Source organism: Moschus berezovskii, chromosome 17 (assembly GCF_049115385.1).
Source record: "Moschus berezovskii isolate FMDL1 chromosome 17, NW_MosBer_1.0, whole genome shotgun sequence".
NCBI lineage: Eukaryota > Metazoa > Chordata > Mammalia > Artiodactyla > Moschidae > Moschus > Moschus berezovskii.
In genome coordinates, this window is record NC_142476.1 from 6922038 (window position 1) to 6943341 (window position 21304).

Below are 21304 nucleotides of genomic sequence, written 5' to 3' on the forward strand. Positions count from 1 at the left end.
ACAAATAACAACTTCTCCAAGATTTAGTATCAAAAATATAGAGATAATAATAAATACCTCATAGATTAAAACCCCCTCATAGATTACTACAAAGATTTAATAAGGTTATGCCTATAAATGATTAGCGTACACTAAGCACTGGGTAAATTAAACTACAGTTAACTGTTTGTGTTAACTACTAATTGCAAGATATAGTCCAGACCCTTCAGAAACTTATGCTATAGTTGAAAGGGAAGAAGACATTTATATAAACAGCTGTAATCAAGGCATTGTAGATATGAGGTGTCCCATAAATGACATAGATAATAATTGCTAGAGAATGTGAGACAGGCAGTAAAGAAGGAGCTCATGTTTAGCTTGATTGTTGAAGGAAGACCTGTGAACCAACGTGTATCAGCATAGACTCCATTCCTGCATTTGTGATAGACATCACTGATCAATCTGGGACTCTTCTGTTTTTCAGTTTTTAAAATATGCTGCGTTGTTATAGGAAAATAGGTAAAATATATGTGTATAATAAGTGAGTAATTATAAGCAAACATCAAGGTAAATAACCACCCAGGTTAATCCATAGAATCTTATCAGCATTTCAGAAGTCCCTGCTGTGTGCTCTTCCCCAGTGAGAGCTCTTTCTATTCCTCCCCACTATCCTAACTTTGTGACAATTGTTAACTGTAGCCTCCAGGTGTTCACCTTTAAAAGCATCATTTTGCCTGTTTCTGAACTTTACATAGTGGAACTCTATGAGCTATAGTTTTACATTTAATTTTAGTTATTGTCTTATCAGTTTTAATTTGCTGATAGGATTATTAATTATCAGCAAATTTGCAACAATCTGATTACTATGAGTTTGAGGGCTTTTCTAGTTTTTATTGACCGTTTAGATATATTGTTTAATGAAATGCCTATTAGGAATATTAATCCTTTTATTTGGTTATATGGGTAGACATATTCTTCTACACTATGTTTTATTTTTTCCTTTTCATATTTTCTACTGGCTAATAAAAGTTCACGATTTTAATGTACTTTCATTCATTTTTCTATGGTCAGTGCTTTTACTGCCATATTTAAGAAAGCCTTTCATGCCCTAAGGTCTTTAAGATATTCCATTGTATTGTCTCCTGATAGTCTTACAGTTTTATCTTTTACTTTATAGCCTTTAAGTCATCTCCATGAAATCAGTTTTTTAAATTTATTTATTTACTTGCCTGTGCCAGGTCTTGGTTGCAGCACGTAGGATCTTCGACCTTAGTTGTGGCATGCGGGATCTTTGGTTGCAGCATAGGAACTCTTTAGTTCCCTGACCAGGGGTCGAACGCAGGCCCCCTGCATTGGGAGCACAGAGCTTAGCCACTGGACCACTGTCACTTTCTATATATAATGTGAGGTACACAGTTTAATTTTTTGAAAAGTTGCCATGCAATTTACATTTCACCATTGATTGAAAATTGTATCACACTAACACACTCACTTTATTTTAAAGTATATATTGAAGATTTTATCCTGTACCAGGTATAGTTAATGCTTTACATACAGTAAGTAGACAGGTGACATCTGAGCTCGGTTTTTTTGTGAATGAAAGTGCTTTCATAATTAGAAATGGAAAAGGAGTTCATGAGTGTGGAACGGAAGTTAGAGTGGAAGGACAGTCCAAAAGGAAAGAAGACATTTCAGGACCAAAGAGAGCATAGAAACATGCTCACCGCCTTCAGAGGGTGGTGAGTAAAAGAGTTTGGCTGAACCAGAGTATTTATGAGGAGAATGCCTGAAACAAGGCTGAAGAGGGCCTGAATGCCAGACCAAGGAGTCTGAACTTCATTCTGAGACTCCGTGGGAGTGAAGGGAGATTTATCCATAGGAAAATGGTATAACAGAGCTGTTGTTTCAGAAAGATTGAGCCTCTAATCCAGGGGAAGAGTAATAAGGGCCCCAATCTGCCTACAGTGCAGGAGACCCCAGTTCAATTCCTGGGTCAGGAAGATCCACTGGAGAAGGGATAGGCTGCCCACTCCAGGATTCCTAGGCTTCCCTTGTGGCTCAGCTGGTAAAGTATCCACCTGCAATGCAGGAGACCTGGGTTCGATCCCTGGGTTGGGAAGATCCCCTGGAGAAGGGAAAGGCTACCCACTCCAGTATTCTGGCCTGGAGAACTCCATGGACTATATAGACCACAGGGTTGCAAATAGTCGGATATGACTGAATGACTTTCACTTTCACTATGTGGTAGCAGTAGGAGAGGGAATGAACAGGAGATGGATGTTGCATATAGCATAAAGGAGAAATCAGCAGCACATGGCCACTTATTGGAGACAGAATTAGAAGTCAATGATTACTTTTTTCTGTTTTTATACTAGTGTCAGTTAAGAAAAGTCAGTGTACTGTTAAGGAATTTGGGATAATTGGTGGAGCTATTTTCACATATGGCCCAGGAATTAGATGGTCAAACCTTCAAGCCCCAAATGGCCCCATAGAAGAAGATTTTGATATGTGCTCATTTTTAGAATTTCGTGGGTAGTTCCTCCCTTTGGTGGACTTACAGTTACCAGAGAATGCCTGACATTTAAATCTGGAGTCTCAATCACTACAACTAATTTCAAACATGCCCTTTATATGAGGTGGATTCATCCTTCTCCTATCCTTTGATGGATTGTGGTTTTTGAAAAGCCCTAAGGAAGTAATGAAGACCATATTTTAAACCTCAGGCTTGCTTCTCTCTTATTTTACCAGAGTATGTTGGTTACTATGTCCTGGGAAATGAAAAACTTTAAAACGTAAATGTGGTAAGCCTTCACTTTCACCGGTATCATTCTTTCTTTCATACAAAGCATACTTATTAGATATCCATCATTGCACTGGACCTGACAAAGGCTACACAAACATAAAGTAATGCCTGTCTTCCAAGTTTAAACTTTGAGTTTTGCTACTAGGACAGCAGTTTACATAATTCAGACCAACCCTTCTGCTTCTTTGGAGCTGCATTTGCTAAGAGGCACCTGCTATTCTAGAAGAGAAGCCAAGCATAGCTTGGAATAATACGCTTATAGGGTTAACAGGACAAAAATTGGAATTCAGGGCCAAGGAAGGGGGAGCACTAGTAAACTTCCCCAGGCTTTGGGACCCCACAGGAATACAATTTAGAAGTAACAGTGAACCAGAAATAGACTAGCAGTCTCACACAGACTAAAACCTAGCTTCAAATTATCTAATCTCTCATTGGGTTGAGTTGATCCAAGATATCTAGTGACTGTAAGCAATTTAAATCCTCTCTGGTGGAAGGTGCTGTCATCCCGGCCCTAGCACCTCTCATTGTTTTGTATATGCACAAGGAAGAAAAGCAACAGATCTATGGAGGGCCATATAATGGTCATCAACTTTAAATTAACTATGTATATGAAGTCAAATACCAAAAAAAAAAAAAAAAACTGGAAAATTATAAAAAAGAATCAAACAACTCAAAATGGATCTAAAATATAAATTCAAGAGCTAAAACTTTTAGAAGAAAATGTAGGCATAAAGCTTTGTGACCTGGGATTAGGTGACAGTTTTTTAGGTGTGGCACCAAACACAAGCACCAAAAGGAAGACGTACAGAAATTGAAGTTCATCTAATTTTAAATTATTGTACTTCAAAGGACAGTATCAAAAATAAAAAAAGAAGACAGCCTATAGAATGGGAGAAAATATTTTTTAATCATATTTCTGATAAGGATCTAGTATCCAGAATATATAAAGAACTCTTAAAACTCAACAATAAGAAGAGAAACAGCCCAGTCTTTAAAAAGGCAAAAGGCTTGCATAGACATTTCTCTAAAGAAGGAATGCACATGTCCAGGAAGCACAGTGGTGCTTTGTGAATTATTTGGAATAACGCTGGGCTGGAAGAAGCACAAGCTGGAATCAAGATTGCCGGGAGAAATATCAATAACCTCAGATATGCAGATGACACCACCCTTATGGCAGAAAGTGAAGAGGAACTCAAAGGCCTCTTGATGAAAGTGAAAGAGGAGAGTGAAAAGGTTGGCTTGAAGCTCAACATTCAGAAAACGAAGATCATGGCATCTGGTCCCATCACTTCTTGGGAAATAGATGGGGAAACAGTGGAAACCGTGTCAGACTTTATTTTTTTGGGCTCCAAAATCACTGTGGATGCTGATTGCAGCCATGAAATTAAAAGACGCTTGCTCCTTGGAAGGAAAGTTATGACCAGCCTAGATAGCATATTAAAGAGCAGGGACATTACCTTGCCAACCAAGGTCCGTCTAGTCAAGGCTATGGTTTTTCCCGTGGTCATGTATGGATGTGAGAGTTGGACTGTGAGGAAGGCTGATCACCGAAGAATTGATGCTTTTGAACTGTGGTGCTGGAGAAGACTCTTGAGAGTCCCTTATACTGCAAGGAGATCCAACCAGTCCATTCTAGAGGAGATCAATCCTGGGTGTTCATTGGAAGGACTTATGCTAAAGCTGAAGCTCCAATATTTTGGCCACCTCATGCGACGAGTTGACTCACTGGAAAAGACTCTGATGCTGGGAGCAATTGGGGGTAGGAGGAGACGGGGAAGACAGAGAATGAGGTGGCTGGATGGCATCACCGACTCGGTGGACATGAGTTTGAGTGAACTCCGGGAGTTGGTGATGGACAGGGAGGCCTGGCGTGCTGTGGTTCATAGGGTCGCTTAGAGTCGGACACGACTGAGCGACTGAACTGAACTGAACTGAACTGAGTTTTCAGTTCAGTTCAGTTCAGTCGCTCAGTCGTGTCCGACTCTCCGCGACCCCATGAATCACAGCACGCCAGGCCTCCCTGTCCATCACCAACTCCCGGAGTACACTCAAACTCATGTCCACAGAGTCGGTGATGCCATCCAGCCATCTCATTCTCCGTCGTCCCCTTCTCCTCCCGCCCCCAACCTTTCCCAGCATCAGAGTCTTTTCCAGTGAGTCAACTCGTCGCATGAGGTGCACATCCACAACTGGGTATTGGTTTTGCTTTTGCTCCATCCCTTTATTCCTTCTATAGTTATTTCTCCACTGAGCTCCAGTAGCATACTGGGCACCTACCGACCTGGGGAATTCCTCATTCAGTATCCTATCATTTTGCCCTTTGTCACTGTTCATGGGGTTCTCAAGGCAAGTATACTGAAGTGGTTTGCCATTCCCTTCTCCAGTGGACCACATTCGGCTGTGGTCCATGTGATCAGATCGGCTAGTTTCCTGTGATTATGATTTCAGTTTGTCTGCCCTCTGGTGCGTTAAAAAAAAAAAAAGAATCAAACAGAAATTTGAGTATCGAAAAATACAGTGACTGAAATAAAGAGATCAGTGAGAATTAAACAGCAGGTTAGACAAAGCTGACTAAAGAATTAATGAATGGGAAGATAGGTTAGAAAAAAATACATACTGAAGCTGAGAACAAGAAAAGGATGGAAAACACCCTCCTCCCAAGAAAAAGAGCATAAAAGACCTGCGGGATATGATAAAGGATTATGAACCCCAAGCAGGACAAATGTAAAGAGAATTGCACTTAGTGCATTATAGTAAAATTGCTAAAAACGATGACTTAGAGAAATCCTAAAAACGGCAAAGGAAAAAAAAACTAATGTTACCTTTCAAAGGAACTTCTGGCAGCTGACTTCTCAACAGAAACAGCAGAAGAAGAGAGATAGTGGAATGAAATGCTGAAAGAGACAGCTTTCAAAAATGCAGGTGAACCAGACAGTTTCAGACAAAATCCTCATATAACTTCTCACCAGCAGAACTTGCACTAAAAGAAATACTGGATGGTAATTTTTTAGGCAGAAATAAACTGATCTCATATAGAAGCGTGGAGATGCAGCGAAGAGTGAAGAGAAGCAAAAAGCATGTATGAGTATACACCTAAATGAATATTGACTCTAAAAAAATAATTTCTAACAGGGTTTTAAACATATGTAAAATTAATGTCTAGTACAGTCATGCTCAAAATTCTCCAAGCCAGGCTTCAGAAATATGTGAACCGTGAACTCCCAGATGTTCAAGCAGGTTTTAGAAAAGGCAGAGGCACCAGAGATCAAATTGCCAACATCCGCTGGATCACGGAGAAAGCAAGAGAGTTCCAGAAAACATCTATTTCTGCTTCATTGACTATGCCAAAGCCTTTGACTGTGGATCACAATAAACTGTGGAACATTCTGAAAGAGATGGGAATACCAGACCACCTGACCTACCTCTTGAGAAACCTGTATGCAGGTCAGGAAGCAGCAGTTAGAACTGGACATGGAACAACAGACTGGTTCCAAATAGGAAAAGGAGTACGTCAAGGTTGTATATTGTCACCTTGCTTATTTAACTTATATGCAGAGTACATCATGAGGAACGCTGGGCTGGAAGAAGCACAAGCTGGAATCAAGATTGCTGGGAGAAACATCAATAACCTCAGATATGCAGATGACACTACCCTTATGGCAGAAAGTGAAGAGGAACTCGAAAGCCTGTTGATGAAAGTGAAAGAGGAGAGTGAAAAGGTTGGCTTGAAGCTCAACATTCAGAAAACAAAGATCATGGCATCTGGTCCCATCACTTCTTGGGAAATAGATGGGGAAACAGTGGAAGCAGTGTCAGACTTTATTTTGGGGGGCTCCAAAATCACTGCAGATGCTGACTGCAGCCATGAAATTAAAAGACGCTTACTCCTTGGAAGGAAAGTTATGACCAACCTAGATAGTATATTAAAAAGCAGAGACATTACTTTGCCAACAAAGATCCGTTTAGTCAAGGCTATGGTTTTTCCCGTGGTCATGTATGGATGTGAGAGTTGGACTGTGAAGAAAGCTGATCGCCAAAGAATTGATGCTTTTGAACTGTGGTGCTGGAGAAGACTCTTGAGAGTCCCTTGTACTGCAAGGAGATCCAACCAGTCCATTCTAGAGGAGATCAATCCTGGGTGTTCATTGGAAGGAGTGATGCTAAAGCTGAAACTGCAGTACTTTGGCCACCTCATGCGACGAGTTGACTCACTGGAAAAGACTCTGATGCTGGGAAAGGTTGGGGGCGGGAGGAGAAGGGGATGACGGAGAATGAGATGGCTGGATGGCATCACTGACTCTGTGGACATGAGTTTGAGTGAACTCCGGGAGTTGGTGATGGACAGGAGGCCTGGCGTGCTGTGATTCATGGGGTCGTGGAGAGTCGGACACGACTGAGCGACTGAACTGAACTGAACTGAACTGAAAATTAATGTAAATGGAAACAGTGGAATCCATATCTAGGAAGAAATTGGGAAATAGATTTAAAGGAATTGTCCAGAAAGTGGTAAGAGTATTAATTGATTTTGTTGTTGTTTAGTCTCTAGGTTGTGTCCAACTTTTTTGCAACCCTATGAACTGTAGCCCACCAGGCTCCCCTGTCCATGGGATTTCCCAGGCAAGAATACTGGAGTGGGTTGCCATTTCCTCCTCCAGGGGATCTTCCCAACCCAGGGATGTTTGTCTCCTGCATTGGCAGGTAGATTCTTTACCCTGAGCCACCAGGGAAGTCCATTAATTTATAGTAGACTTTGGCAAGTCAAGGATATATGTCACAATTTAGGGTTATCACTAAAGAAGAAGTATCTCGACCAATCTAAGAGAGGAGAAAACTAGATAAATAGAAAATCGCCTCCAAATTGGTAAGAGAGATTCTGGTCAGAGCAAAGCTGTAGGCATATAGAACACAGCAGTGGCTTCCGGGGTGAGGGGTGCAGGAGAGCTGGACCACAAAAGAGGAGGCAAGAGCGCGTGTTTTGCTGAGTGATGGGGCTGTGCTGTGTCCTAATTGCGGCAGTTGTTACTCACTTTGTACACTTGTCAAAGCATCTAGGATAAATTAAAAAGGGTCTTTACTGATTTTTTTTTCCAATGGAAGGAAAAAAGAAGATTAAAAAAATAGAAAAAGAGAACAAATAGCATCTAGCTGGTTGGTGGATTTAAGCCTAAATGTGTCAGCAATGACAATGAATGTAAATATATTCATGCAAAATAAATAAACAGATTTTAAATAAACAAAACTTAAGTGTATAATTGCTTATAAAAGAAAGGATATAAGGATATAGAAAGAGTTAAAGCAAAATGATGGGAAAAGATAGCTGTGATAAAGTCAGACCAGGTAGATTTTAATGCAAAATCAATTATTAGAGATAAAGAAGGGCATTTTGTAATATTTAAAGATTCAAGTTACCAGGAAGAAGTATATACTTAATAAGGCAACCTTAAAACATATAAATCAAAAATGGACAGAATCAGAAGGAGAGATAGACAAATCATCAACCCCAGTGGGAGGTTTAATACACCTGACTTAGTGAATGATCAAGTAACTAGACAAAAACAAACATAATCAGTAAAGACAGCGAAGATTTGAAAAGACAGTGAACAAACCTGGCCTACATGACATATATGGGCCCTGTGCCCAGCACCCGCAGGCATATAGATGTTCTTTTTGGCAAATCTGGGAAATTTGTAAAGCCTGAAGTGAAGAGAAAAATTGAAGTGCTTAGGTGAGAAATCAGAGCTAGAGATAGGAAATCGTCAGTTCCAAACTCTGTGCGTCCTCTTTCTTAGAATTCAGGGATTTTTCACTGGGGATGAGGGAGGGTGCCTTCCTCCAAGGATGTAGATTTTTACCTGTCTGAACTGCAGGAGTGGCTGCGAGCGTGGACACAGGGCACAGACTGCCACTGTCAGTGAGGAAAGGTGTCCTCACTCAGAGCCCCTCCCAGCACCGAGGAATGCTTCACGCCCTCTGCCAGTGAAGACTGCCTCCCGGAGTTGGCTTGATGCTCCTGTCAGGGCTAACTCTGGCACCCAAAGTGTCAAGAAGATGCTCTCTTCATAAGGAAACCCCCTGCTCCCTTTTTCCTGTCTGGACAGTGGGATTCTAAAGCCATTCCAGAAGTATGGGAACTACCCAAGTCCCTCAATGAACTGACTTTGCTGCCAGGTTCCTCTTTAAATTGTCTAATCAGCGATTTTCCCAGTGCCCAGGCATTTCCTGTAGGGTGCTGCTGACTGTTTTACTTCCTACCAGGCTGCCCTGCATGCCATGTTCATGCTGCCAACTTTCAGATGGGCTCTATTAACCCCTATTCTCCCAGCCTCCTCCCAGTCATCTGGGAGCCACAGGGGTATTCTTCCTATCCCCCAGCTCCTGGAATTCCTTACTGTAGGCATGTGCTTGCATCCACTTATCAGTCTGGCTTTTTTCCCCGCTTCTTACTGAGTTCCAGCCCATTGTTTTCCCTCCAGAGTTCATTTTACAGCTGTTGAGACATTTGTGTTCTCATGTTGCTTGTTTGCCTTGTGTCTTTTGTCCCCTGTGTACCGATCTATACAATGATGCCATGGTCAACAAGACTCCATTTCTATGCCTTTAGTGTCCTGCCTGGGGGATGGGGTGATCATTCATCTTCAACATGACCTCAGGGAATCCTTTAGCACTGAAAATCAGGACCTAAAGACACGATTCCACTCCCACAGATCATTATCCTGAAGGGTTAAAGATGGAAATTTGCCAAGAGAAGGATCACAGTGATGGTTTAAATAATGAAGCCTCGGACTTGTCTCTTTCCTTTTAAGGGTTACTTTCAGCTTATTTTCTTAGTATTCAGTTCAGTTCAGTCACTCAGTCATGTCCGACTCTGCAACCCTACAGACTGCAGCATGCCAGGCTTCCCTGTCCATCACCAACTCCTGGAGCTTACTCAAACTCATCGAATTGGTGATGCCATCCAACCATCTCATCCTCTGTCATCCCCCTCTCCTGCTGCCTTCACTCTTTCCCCACATCACGGTCTTTTCCAATGAGTCAGTTCTTCGCATCAGGTGGCCAAAGTATTGGAGTTTCAGCTCCAGCATCAGTCCTTTCAATGGATATTTAGGACTGATTTCCTTTAGGATTGACTTGTTTGATCTCCTTGCAGTCCAAGGGACTCTCAAGAGTCTTCTTCAACACCACGGTTCAAAAGCATCAGTTCTTTGGTGCTCAGCTTTCTTTATAGTCCAACTGTCACATCCATCCATGACTACTGGAAAAACCATAGCTTTTAATAGACAAACCTTTGCTGACAAAGTAATGTCTCTGCTTAATATTACTTGCTGCTGCTAAGTCACTTCAGTCGTGTCCGACTCTGTGTGACCCCATAGACGGAAGCTCACCAGGCTCCCCCGTCCTTGGGATTCTCCAGGCAAGAACACTGGAGTGGGTTGCCATTTCCTTCTCCAATGTGTGAAAGTGAAAAGTGAAAGTGAGGTCACTCAGTCGTGTCTGACCCTCAGCGACCCCACAGACTGCAGCCTACCAGGCTCCTCCATCCATGGGATTTTCTAGGCAAGAGTACTGGAGTGGCTTGCCATTGCCTTCTCTGTAATATTACTTACTATTCTAAATTTTTGACTTACTATTCTAATATCTTAGTATTAGAATAGTCCATTCCAAGAGATTGAAACAACATTCAGATTGCTATAAGGTTGTGTTTTATTAATACACTGTATCATTCCAAGGTCTTGGGAGAGCAGAGGGCCTTCAGTCTCCTCCTGTACCCCGCCTCTACCCCACCCCTGCCTTAGTCCAGTGGTACTCAGCCTTGTCTGAATCAGATGTTTCCCTGACAGGAGCCTCTAGTCTGGTGTAACAGAGCACAGTAAGTGTCCGTGGGAGGTAGAAATTGAATCCATAGGTTCACTATCATAGCAAAGAATGGATTTTCTCCCAGGGCCCTAGCGTTACTGTGGATTATTAAGTCTGACTACTCATACATTCCAGAACTTCTGGGAAAGCCTTAAGGAAATGGCTTTCAGAAACAAGTGCCCTAGAGAAGAAAGCTGTTGGATTTCGTTAAACCAGAATTTAGTAATGGGCATTCTTTGTCTTCTCTGACCTAGGCAGCAGGGATTGTCCTACCTTTAGACATTTAATTTATGACCCCAATTGAACTAAGTCCCAGTTGTACATCTGAGAAGGATCTTTTCTGTTTAATCTACCTAGAGAGAGAGAAAATAAATCTATCCTTTTTACTTTGCCTCTATAACCACTGACCCCCATCCCTACCAATTTCTTCCTTTTTGCTGCCCACCTACTCCTCCCCTGTAGGAAAACTGCTTGTTTCTTGCAGAGTTATTATTACTTTTGTTATTAGTGAAACTGGGGAGGGGAATAGATTATGCGGCAGCAGTATAAGAAAAACCAAAAATTCTCCTTCCCTGTGGTTGATGGAGCCTCTCTGTTGGAGGGATTTAGCTACAGTCCTGCCTGAGGAGTAGCTTCTGTGAAAGCATGGTGTGTAAGTCTAAAATTTTATCTGATTGATTCAGCAACTGATTATCATACTGGCTACTGGCTACAAAGCAGTGGGCTGGGCACCACGGAAGACAGAAATAGGGTTTAAAGTTATAGTGTGTCTCTTTCATTAGTTTTAGGTGGTTTCATATTTTAGTAGCTTTGGGATTTTTTTAAGATTAAGTTCTTTAGATAAACAGGAATCTAATTGAGAAACCAGGTGTATTTCAAAAGGCAAATTCTGAGATGGATAACATGGCTCAGACTATGTCAGGCTTCTGACATTTTCTTTTAAAATATGACTCTTGTTACAGAGAGAATTTGACTGTGTTCATCTACTTCTGAGTGAAGGAGAATCTGGTGAGTTTTTAGTTGTATGATGCTGAGAAGCTCAAGAGATTCTTTAAAAATGAAATGTGACTGCTTTGGGGGTCACTTACACTGATGAAATATCTTTACAACTGGAAATACCTATTAGTAACTTAGAAAGGCAAATTCAAAGAAAAGTTTTGCTATGTAGTAGCAAGATTTTTTGAAATCACATTTCTGTTTCTAGCAAGCTAGGTTCTAACTTGCTCTGGAGTTAGGTCAAGTGTGGAAACCTCTTGGCTAAGACAGAAAAAAAAAAATTCATCTTGAACTAGAAAACTAAGACTAAAAAGTCCATCTCTAGTAATGCTTTTGAGACTGGAAGAGCTGCATCCTCATAGGCTCAGACATCAGCTTAATGTCCATCTTTCTCAACAGACTGTAAACTTTTAAACTGTTTTGTATACTGCTATGTGTGTGCATGCTCAGTCACTCGGTCATGTCCAACTCTTTGCAACCCCATGGACCGCAGCATGCCATGCTCCTCTGTCCATGGGATTTTCCAGGCAAGAATACTGAAGTGGGTTGCCATTTCCTCCCCCGGGAGATCTTCCTGACCCAGGGATCAAATCCACCTCTCCTGCCTCTCCTGCATTGGCAGGTGGATTCTTTTATCACCAAGCCACCAGGGAAGCTCAGTATACTGCTATATTTCCAGTTAAACCACAAGTTCTTGACACATATTAGATGTTCTATAAATATTTGCCAATGGATTCTTAGAGATCACTCCTTAAAATCCAGCGTTTCCCACCTTGCCAGCAGCTAGTAATTGAACCTTCTTCAAAGCATGTAACCAGCCAACTTGAGGGCCAAGTTACATAGCACTTATCTTGGTTGGTGGGCTTCTGCCGCTATTTTCTTTATCAATGCCACAATTTGTGGGTCTAGTCTTATTAAACCTGTGTATAATGACTCATTGATTAATTGTAAAATGAATTTAGTAAATTATGACTAGCATGAAAAACTTGAAGAAAAAAGAATAGGAAATATCAGAATGCACTGCACATAAAAAACTATTTTTACTGTAGACACACACACACATTATACTGGATTACAATTTTTTAAATGTATTTTTAGAAATCCTGTTCTACTCTCTCTTCAGAAGGTAGAAGAACTTCAAGGTGTTTCTTTCACAGCAGCTCCTAGCCTACCTCTCCCTATGTCTTGCAATTCAATATCTTTGTATTTTTACGCTACTGTGGGCTCTCCAGAGTATCGTCAAAGCACGGCCTTGCTACAGCCACCATGTGGGATCCTAGTCAGTGAGTGAAAGCTGGGTAGAAAGTGTCCCGCCACACAGCCACGAGTAGTGTGGCCACAGGGAAATCTAGAAGTCACTCCTGAGCTCTGACCAGATCCCCCCACCCTGCTCGGCCACTGCCGCATCCCGCACCACCTATTTTGATGGGCTGAGTTGGGTTGGGGAGAGGCCGGACACAGTGCCCACTGTCACCCAGCGCTGGCCCTGCCGCTGCACAGCCACTACTTTTAGCCCTGTCCTCCCCCAAAAAACATTTCAGGCATAGCTCTAGCTCTTGAAATTTGGCCACTTTGAAGTAGCGAGCCCCAGTGTCCCTGAAACTTTCACTGTCCATCCGGTAACACTTCTCCTGCTGCCAGAGCTTTGTATAGGGTTCATGTCTCTTCCCTCTGAAATCTGTTCATGTAAATTCAGTTTCACGTTTTTTTAACAATCAGTCTCAGAAGTATCTTTTGGGTAGGGAGGATGGTAGCCCTGGTGGAGGGAGCTATATGCCCTTGAAAATTCGATTCTTTCTTGGAAATCTGCTGACACAAGCTAATCGGCGAAGAACTAAATGACCCTACTGTTTCTACCTGCTGACAGGCTCAGCCTTGAGACCGGGCTGAAATTAGCTCTCACCACATGGCAGAGACATGCCTTCCTCTTTTTCTCTTTCATACAAATAAGGGGTAATTTCGTGCCTGTCAAATAACAAAGCTTTGTAGTATAGGTTGAGAGCCAGTAAGCCCCAGCCTCTCCTCCCCAACTTGCCAAGCCACGTGGGTGCTGAGTAAGTACACAGAGAGTCAGGTAACCTCCCTGATGAGGACTGGTTTGAAAACCCTTTCCTAATCAGTGTTCTTTGGGAAGTGCTCACACAAGGCCCATCCCAGCTCCAAAGCTGCGGGCCCAGCGTCCCACCAGCCCAGCCCATGGAATCTCATGTTTCTTTATACTTCTGCTGCTGTATCCTCGCTGCGAGTGAGGAGCTTTCAGAACTTGCTGGTCTTGGGGAAACGAGGCTCTGTGTTTCAGTTCTGTTGTCCAGCGCTGTTATCTGTTGGAGGACTCCCTGCCCATTTTGTAAGCACACAGCTGGCAGGCCCTGTTGCAATCTCGCTGCCTTCCGATCAGCCCCGCCCCGGCAGCAGGCAGGCGGGGAGGGGGGGTCTGGGAAACACGCGGCCAAACAGTTGTGGTGAGTGTCAAAATAAAAGCCCCCGCCTGGGCACACCAGGGCCCTCCCCCCAGAGGACCAGCATTGTTCACTGTGCCACATCTCTAGTCTAAATTTAGGCATCTTCTCTTTTTTTCCAGGCAAAGATTACTATGCAAACATTTAAGAGAAAAACTTTGCCCAAAGTTATATTTTCCCTCGACTTCTATTTGGTTTCCTGCGATGTTTAGATGACTCATTCTCTTCCAAGAAATTTTAAAGAAAAGAGATGCAGGCCGTGTGATAGCGCACAGAGCCTGCTCTGTCGGCTCGCCCTCTCCTCCCTGCCTCGGAGCCCCTTGCTGTTTTTATAGGAAACGGAAAGGCCCCACAGTCTACACTGTCACGGCCTCACCAGGCCCTGTTGTTCCCAGGAATAAATGTCCCCCTTGTCTTTGGGTGGGGCCCCCTTGGAGCTTCCCCGTTCTGACGACCGCTCCTCGGTGGACGCCAGCACAGAAGCCCTTTTCGGGTCGCCGGGGCCACCCTGGCCCCCAGAGGCACACAGCTAAGGTTTCGGAAATGGAGAACGGTGGCCTTTTATCATCTGTGAAAGGAGAGGTGCAGGCTATTTCCTGCCTCTCCCCTCGAGTCAGAATGGCTCCTGATGGCGGGGGGTGGGGGGGTGGGGTTGGGGGGGCGGCTTTCTCATAACTGTAACCCGGCTAACAACACGTGTGTTCCCCACGCAGCCCGCACCCAGAAGGAGAGTAAGTCAGGATCACTTCAGCAGCCTGTTCAAATAAACAGGGATAATAGTTGAGTCGGTCCTTTTCCAACTAATCAGTACACGAAAGGAAACATCTGCCTGGGCTTAATTGCTGTTCTATTGGTCATGCTTTTTCTCCCCTCCCCATCCCATCTCCTGTGGAGGGCTAGGTTATTTAAAACATGGGTTGGCAGCAGGGTAGAGGAATGGGAGCCTTCTCCTGGAACCTCTGCCATCGAAACACCAGGAAGTGTAGGGGAGGCTGGGAGGTGGGCAGGGGGGTTGGCCTGGAGGCCGGAGGGCAGGGCCTTTGGAAGTGATACTCGTGGTCACTTCCTGGTCTTGTTGCTGCCTCTGGGACTGGTGGGTGAGTCATTTTGCCTCACTTCACCTCCTTGGAGCCCTATTACTTCCATGGAGCTCAGCTCTGCTCGTGATGGGAATGCAAATGAAAGGCGTTTCCTCTTGTGGCTTCTTCCAGCGGTTGAGGGCATTGAGTGAGAGTCATTTGGGGATAGTAAATTTAAGGTTGGCAAGATACTCCTGAAGCCGTCCATTTTGCAGAGCATCTTGGTCCCTGAGGAGAACCTGCTCATTATCTTCTACTCTATGGAGGGAGGCCAACCCACTGTCCACTGAAGTGGCCGGTGTTGGAATCTAACATGGGCTCAGGAAGCCAGGCAAGAGATGGTGAAAAATCATAGTAATGGCAGAAGTTAGAAAAGAATTTAGGAATGTTTAAGCCAAAGACTTTGATTCTTTGGAAAGAAAAACAGAAGTCCAGAGAAATGACCAGGTTGTCCAAAGTTACCTTCTTGATGGTGGAGGAGCTAGAAATAGAAGTCTCATGATTGCTAATTCAGGGCTCCCTCCATCCCTCTCCACACTACCAAGTGTAAAAATTCATGTCTACTCACAGCAAAGGTCACACATGTGTTATATTTCATAATTAATTCCATAATAGAAAAGTGGCAAAGTCTAAAAGAAAAGTGAAAATGACTGCTAAGCATGTAAGAAAAAAGTTTAGGCTCACCGGAATGCGGATACCATATTGAATTTTCAAGACAAAAGTAAAAGAAACATTCTTATATGCTTCTGGTGGTATTTTAAATGGGTACAGTTTTCCCCAAGGGCAATTTAATGGTGTAAGTTAGCTGTCTTTGACTCAGCAAGGTTACTTCTAGGAGAAAATAATCAAGGTGTGTGTGTAAATTATATACAAAGTAATTAAATGCAGCATATTTTATTATAAAAATTTGTATGCAAAGTTAATGTGCAAGAGTATAGGAACTGCATCAATATAATCTTCTTATAATGCTATGGAAGAATATATGTAGGGGAATATTCACAGCTTATGTCTAAGTGGATAAGTTACAGTGTGTATAATGCAATCCAAATTCCATAAACATTGTAGAGAGAAAATTGTATAACAAACCTGAAGTGGTGATTTCTTAGGAGTAGGAATGAAGGGTTGCATTTTCTTTTTTGAGATTTTCTACAGTTTTCTTATTTATTGCAATAAACATATATATTCCTTTTGTAATCAGAAAAAAATATTTTCAAAGTCATACATCTTGAAAAAAAAACAAAATCTTAAATAGTTATGTGTCTGACATGGAGGATGTCTTCCTTTCTTTGCGTGGGAGCTGAGGTGTCCCAGGGAATAGTATTATACCACCTATTAGAAGGGTGTTGTTGGTATCTCATTTTTAGTAGGAAAGACCTAGGAGCTGGCAGAAGATAAAACAAGGGCTTTCCCTCTCAATAACGCAGTGATGCCAATCAGTTTTATGTCCTGCTCTCGTGGGCTTTGCATAAACATTCAGTATCAAAGGCATGGCTCTTATTTCCTTCCTGCTTCCTTATTCTTTATTTCTGCCCTTCTCCCCATATAGTTTGACGCCAGCCCTGGGCAGCAGCAGCAAAGAATCTGAGAGCTACCATTGCTTAAGGTTAACCTCTTGGAGACTCTTAATGTGTATTATGGACTTCCCTGGTGGCTCAGCTGGTAGAGAATCTGCCTGCAATACAGGAGACCTGTGTTCGATCTCTGGGTTGGGAAGATCTCCTGAAGAAGGGAAAGGCTACTCACTCCAGTATTCTGGCGTGGAGAATTCCATGGACTGTATAGTCCATGGGGTCGCAAAGAGTCGGACCCGGCTAAGCAACTTTCACTTTCACTTTGAATGTGTATTATCAGTCTCAGGTAACATTAGCAACCAGTCATGATTGACATACCACTGCCCTGGGAGTCTGGTGTTTCTACCAATAAAGCAATTAAGAGGTATAACTTCTTTTTGCTTGGAGGTTCCTATTTAGTCAGGTACTTTGAAGTCCTTGGATATTTTATTTATATACACATCTATCTCATCCTATTTCACATCTTCCTTTGCTCCACAATTGTCAGGAATGCCTGACTACAAGGATTCAAAAAAGCTCATCCCACCTAACTGTTGCTAAGTAGCTTGTCGTTTTCAGACCTTCTCTTTGGCAGCCAACTGAAAAATCAAAGGCTACAACCCATTTTCCCTCCACACGATTGCCTTTGCTAGACTCTCAAAGGGGCGCATTTCATTTTATTAAAACTCTTTGAGTAATCCGACCGTAATTTGGCCTGATCGGAGTGGTTATCTGATTTGCTGGGTTACATAATGGGCCTTAATTAAGTCTGCGTTATTTGTGGAGCCAGTGCTGCTCTTGCCTTTGTTGCCTCCTCCTCCTTCCTTCTGTTTCCCAGTTAACCTTCATTCTTCTTTCTTTGCAGAGTAAAGAAGTCGGCCAGCAGCTCCAAGATGATCTGATGAAGGTCCTGAATGAGCTCTACTCGGTAAGTCAGCTGGGTTGCTTTTTCACAAGCAGAGGGAAGCAGCATTTGGCAGCTTGTGGCCATAAACGTCAGCAACAGAGCTGAGCTGAGGTTGAGGACAGTGCATGGTCCCCACTGGGGATGACTTCACCCATCTCTTTCTGCACTCTTATTTTCAAACTGGATTGAGCCCAAAAACACTTTCTCAAAATAGGATCCCTCTTTAGTTATGCAGACTAACTCTGACTTCTTTGGGGGCTTAATCACCAGAGACCAGCCAAGGTCTAGGTCACCAGCACAACTGACCCTCATGAATAGCAAACGAGGGACCCCGAACCTAATAGTAAGAAACTTAGTTTACATTGCTATTGCTCTTTCAATAGTACACACCCTGTTGGAAAGGACCTGTTGTTCAAAGTTTTACGTCAGTTCTCGGATTTATCTCCTGGTTTGAGACCAGAGCGAGCGCTCTAGAGGAAAGCAGAGTCCTCAATGCCCTTGACATAAGGGACCAGTTCAAGCAGAGAGAGCTTTGCATCGACTCCCTGAGGTTTTGTAAAGGCAACACCTCAGTGACGGGCCAGGCTTTGGGTTTGGTGGAGAAAACACAGTCTGTTCTGAAGTGACCAGCACTGCAGGCACATGGTATCTGTGACTGACGCATGTTTCTTCAGGCACAGGGAGGTGGTGGGGCTGTTTTTATCCTAATCATGTTTCGTAAGTAAAACAAACGTGCACACCAAGGAAATTCCTGCTGCCATACAGGGAATATTCCTATTGTGCAGCTAACGCCTTTCAGGGCCCCTTCTCCAGATGGGCTGTGCCAGGCCTTTGTGTCATTCTCCAGGGTTGCCCCATCCTGTTTTGGAGGCAAAATTAATTTCCTGTGTTTACTTGCTTCTTCACTACAGGTTTTTTGTTTTATGTTTTTCCTTTTTTTAATTCACAGGAAGACAGGCAGTGGTGACACGTGTCACAGGCATTTGGGATCAGAGAATTCCATGTTCTTGATCCAAAAGCCGAGGTGTGGCCACGCTGTCGGGCAACTGTTAAGCAAGTAAATAGGGTAGAGTGGTCATCACTTTTGTCTCCAGTGACGCTCAATTTGTTTGCAATTTCTGCTCTGTGACTCTTCTGCTCTGCAGCCAAGTAGATAGATGGTTCCCTTTGGTTCAGTTCCCAAGTCTTCATTTCTTTCAAATGAAGTTAAGCCTTTTTAAAAATAGAAGCATGTTCATGAACCATGTTCAGATTGGATAAGTTGCCTGAACCTCCTGGTCTTTTTAATGCTTTACTTCTGCTCTTTATTTTTAGAGCATCTTCTAGGCACCACGAAGAGCTATTACTCCTTTCTTCTGGCAGATAATTCACCAGGATAGAAAATGACATGTGTAGTCATTATATGAATCCTTTCATTTTCCCGTAAGCATCTTGGGTCTCTGCTGTTGCCCTTTCTAGAGAGGAGTAGGGTGGATAATCAGCAAGCCCCAAACCAATTTAAATCCAGTATGCTGTTTCTGCAGGGGACCTGGAGGCCGCAGAGGAAGAGCAGTGTCTAGGGATCTGTTAGCTTTACTCTGCATCCTGGACCTCCTAATGTACCATGATTTTTTTTTTAATAAATAAGTGAAAAGGCATAATATGTTTTGGTGTAAGAAAGAAAACGTTGAACTCACTGCTCTGGTCTGAGGAGGGCCAAGTTGGCACTTCCAGTTGTAGTCTTCAGGCAGTCCAACATTGACCAGTGTTCACTGGCCACCGTAGGGCCACAGTCAACACAGAGCATACAGTCCTCCCACTGGTGTGCAAACCAAGAATCGGCTGGGCATGGTGTCCCCTTCCATTAGGTGAGTCGGTACACACTCTTATAATCGATTTAAGGCCAGTAGACAGTAGGAAGTGGAGAAGGAAATGGCAACCCACTCCAGTGTTCTTGCCTGGAGAATCCCAGGGACGCGGGAGCCTGGTGGGCTTCTGTCTATGGGGTCACACAGAGTCGGACACGACTGAAGTGACTTAGCAGCAGCAGACAGTAGGAAGAGAGAAATGAGCAGAGATGAAAAGTTCCAGAGAAGGCAAGACAATCTGGTGTGGTGATTCTCAGTCAGGGGGATTTTTAAGGCAAGGGGACACTTGGAAATGTCTGCAGACATTTGTGATTGTCACAACTGGAGTCGGAAGGTACTGGAAGTCAGAATGCAACTGAAATCTTATAATGTGCAGGACAGGTCCCCACAACTAAGAACTGTCTGGCCTAAAATGGTCAACAGTACCAAGATTGAAAACCCCTGCTCTAATGACTAGAGTCTCCTGAATTAGGCAACCCAGATCCTACCTGGTCTCCACCAGCTGTATGATCTTAGCGGGTACTCCTGACCTCTGTGAGCCAGATCTCCGCATATTCCATGTGCTGGCGTCTCCCATTTCCTGGGGGAGTGGGGGATTTGGGGGAATCGTGCTTCATGAAATATCAGACTATAGTTAAGGGTCAGATGAGTTTGCAGATTGTTGGCCATTAGAAAGTTCAGAGAATAGAAGTATACGTTTTTTCTTCTGGAGTGTAAAATAAGTATAGGACTGGTCCGAGTAAGGTGCCATGGCATTAGGGTGACTGGCTATCTCAGTTTGCCTGGGACTGAAGCCTTTCCTGGGAGATGAGACTTTCAGTGCTGAGCCTCGGAAAGTCCTGAGAAAGCCAGGGTGACTGTCACCCTCCATGACAGTGGCTTCAAGCAGGAGCTTGGGGCTTTTGTACTCTGGCTCCAGGGGATACTTGTTGTACACATTCTCTCTGTCTGTCTCTCTTTCCCGCAGAGGAGTTAAGAAGAAAACAAGGAAGGACTTTTTGTAAGGAACTTTCCCCTCATTTGATCTTCGGATAAGCAGTACAAGTTATTTGCAAGCGTGGGATGAAGGAAACCAAGGATGTAAAGGGACCCTCTTTCCTTGTATCTGTCCTTAATGCCCGCAGGTACCTCTTTGAGGGAGACTGATTACTTTTGGGTTGAGAATTTAGATATTTTTGAATCTTGGTAATCTAAGGGGCAGGACCCAGGTGTTCCCAAATAAAGATACCTTTGGGCAAGAGGCCCAGATGCTCACCATAAGTGGCCAGCTGCCTTTCTGTACCTTCCTCTTTTTTGCCTGAAGGGCCTTTGATTTTCCTGACTTGGCACTCTGTGCCAGAGGCCTCTTGCCACAGCTGCTCTCAGAGAGCAATCCCAGGGCGCATTCTCCTCCACGTGCTCTTTACCCACTAATGGACCGGCTAGTTTGTAGGCCACAGTATCAGTGGTTTTCATTTTCTGACGGATGAATCAGGAATGCCTTTGAAGTCAGAGCACACTGCTTCCAAAAGAACTCTAAAATTCTCTGCCTTGGTTAAATACTCTGAGGCTGTATCTGGAAAAGCCCAAGCAGCTCCCACAGGAAGGAGTGAAGTTGGGGGCACGGAAGGCATGTGGACTGGCTGAGCAGGAAGAGCCAGCGAAGCCCTAGGATTGAGAAAGAAAGACAAGGTGTGGGGACATTGAAGCTGTTGTCGCCCCACAGGTTTCAAGCTCCTGTACTACCCATGAATATATACCCCCTTGATTTGGTGCGGCAGCTGTCTGCATAGCCACTTCAGACTGGAATTTAGCACCTGCTCCCTTGAAACAATGTCAGTTAATCGTCCC

The 21304-nt window shown here is 43.5% G+C and overlaps 1 protein-coding gene across 5 annotated transcripts in view; it reads left to right on the forward strand.

Annotated features, from left to right (window-relative positions):
• The window catches only part of SRGAP2 (SLIT-ROBO Rho GTPase activating protein 2), a 262190-nt gene that overhangs the window by 164703 nt on the left and 76183 nt on the right, over positions 1-21304 (forward strand). For all 5 annotated transcript variants that reach the window (XM_055419997.2, XM_055419999.2, XM_055419998.2 and 2 more), the window contains exon 5: positions 17586-17648. In XM_055419997.2, the coding sequence (XP_055275972.1) occupies positions 17586-17648 (63 nt within the window). The remainder of the gene's footprint in view (positions 1-17585; positions 17649-21304) is intronic.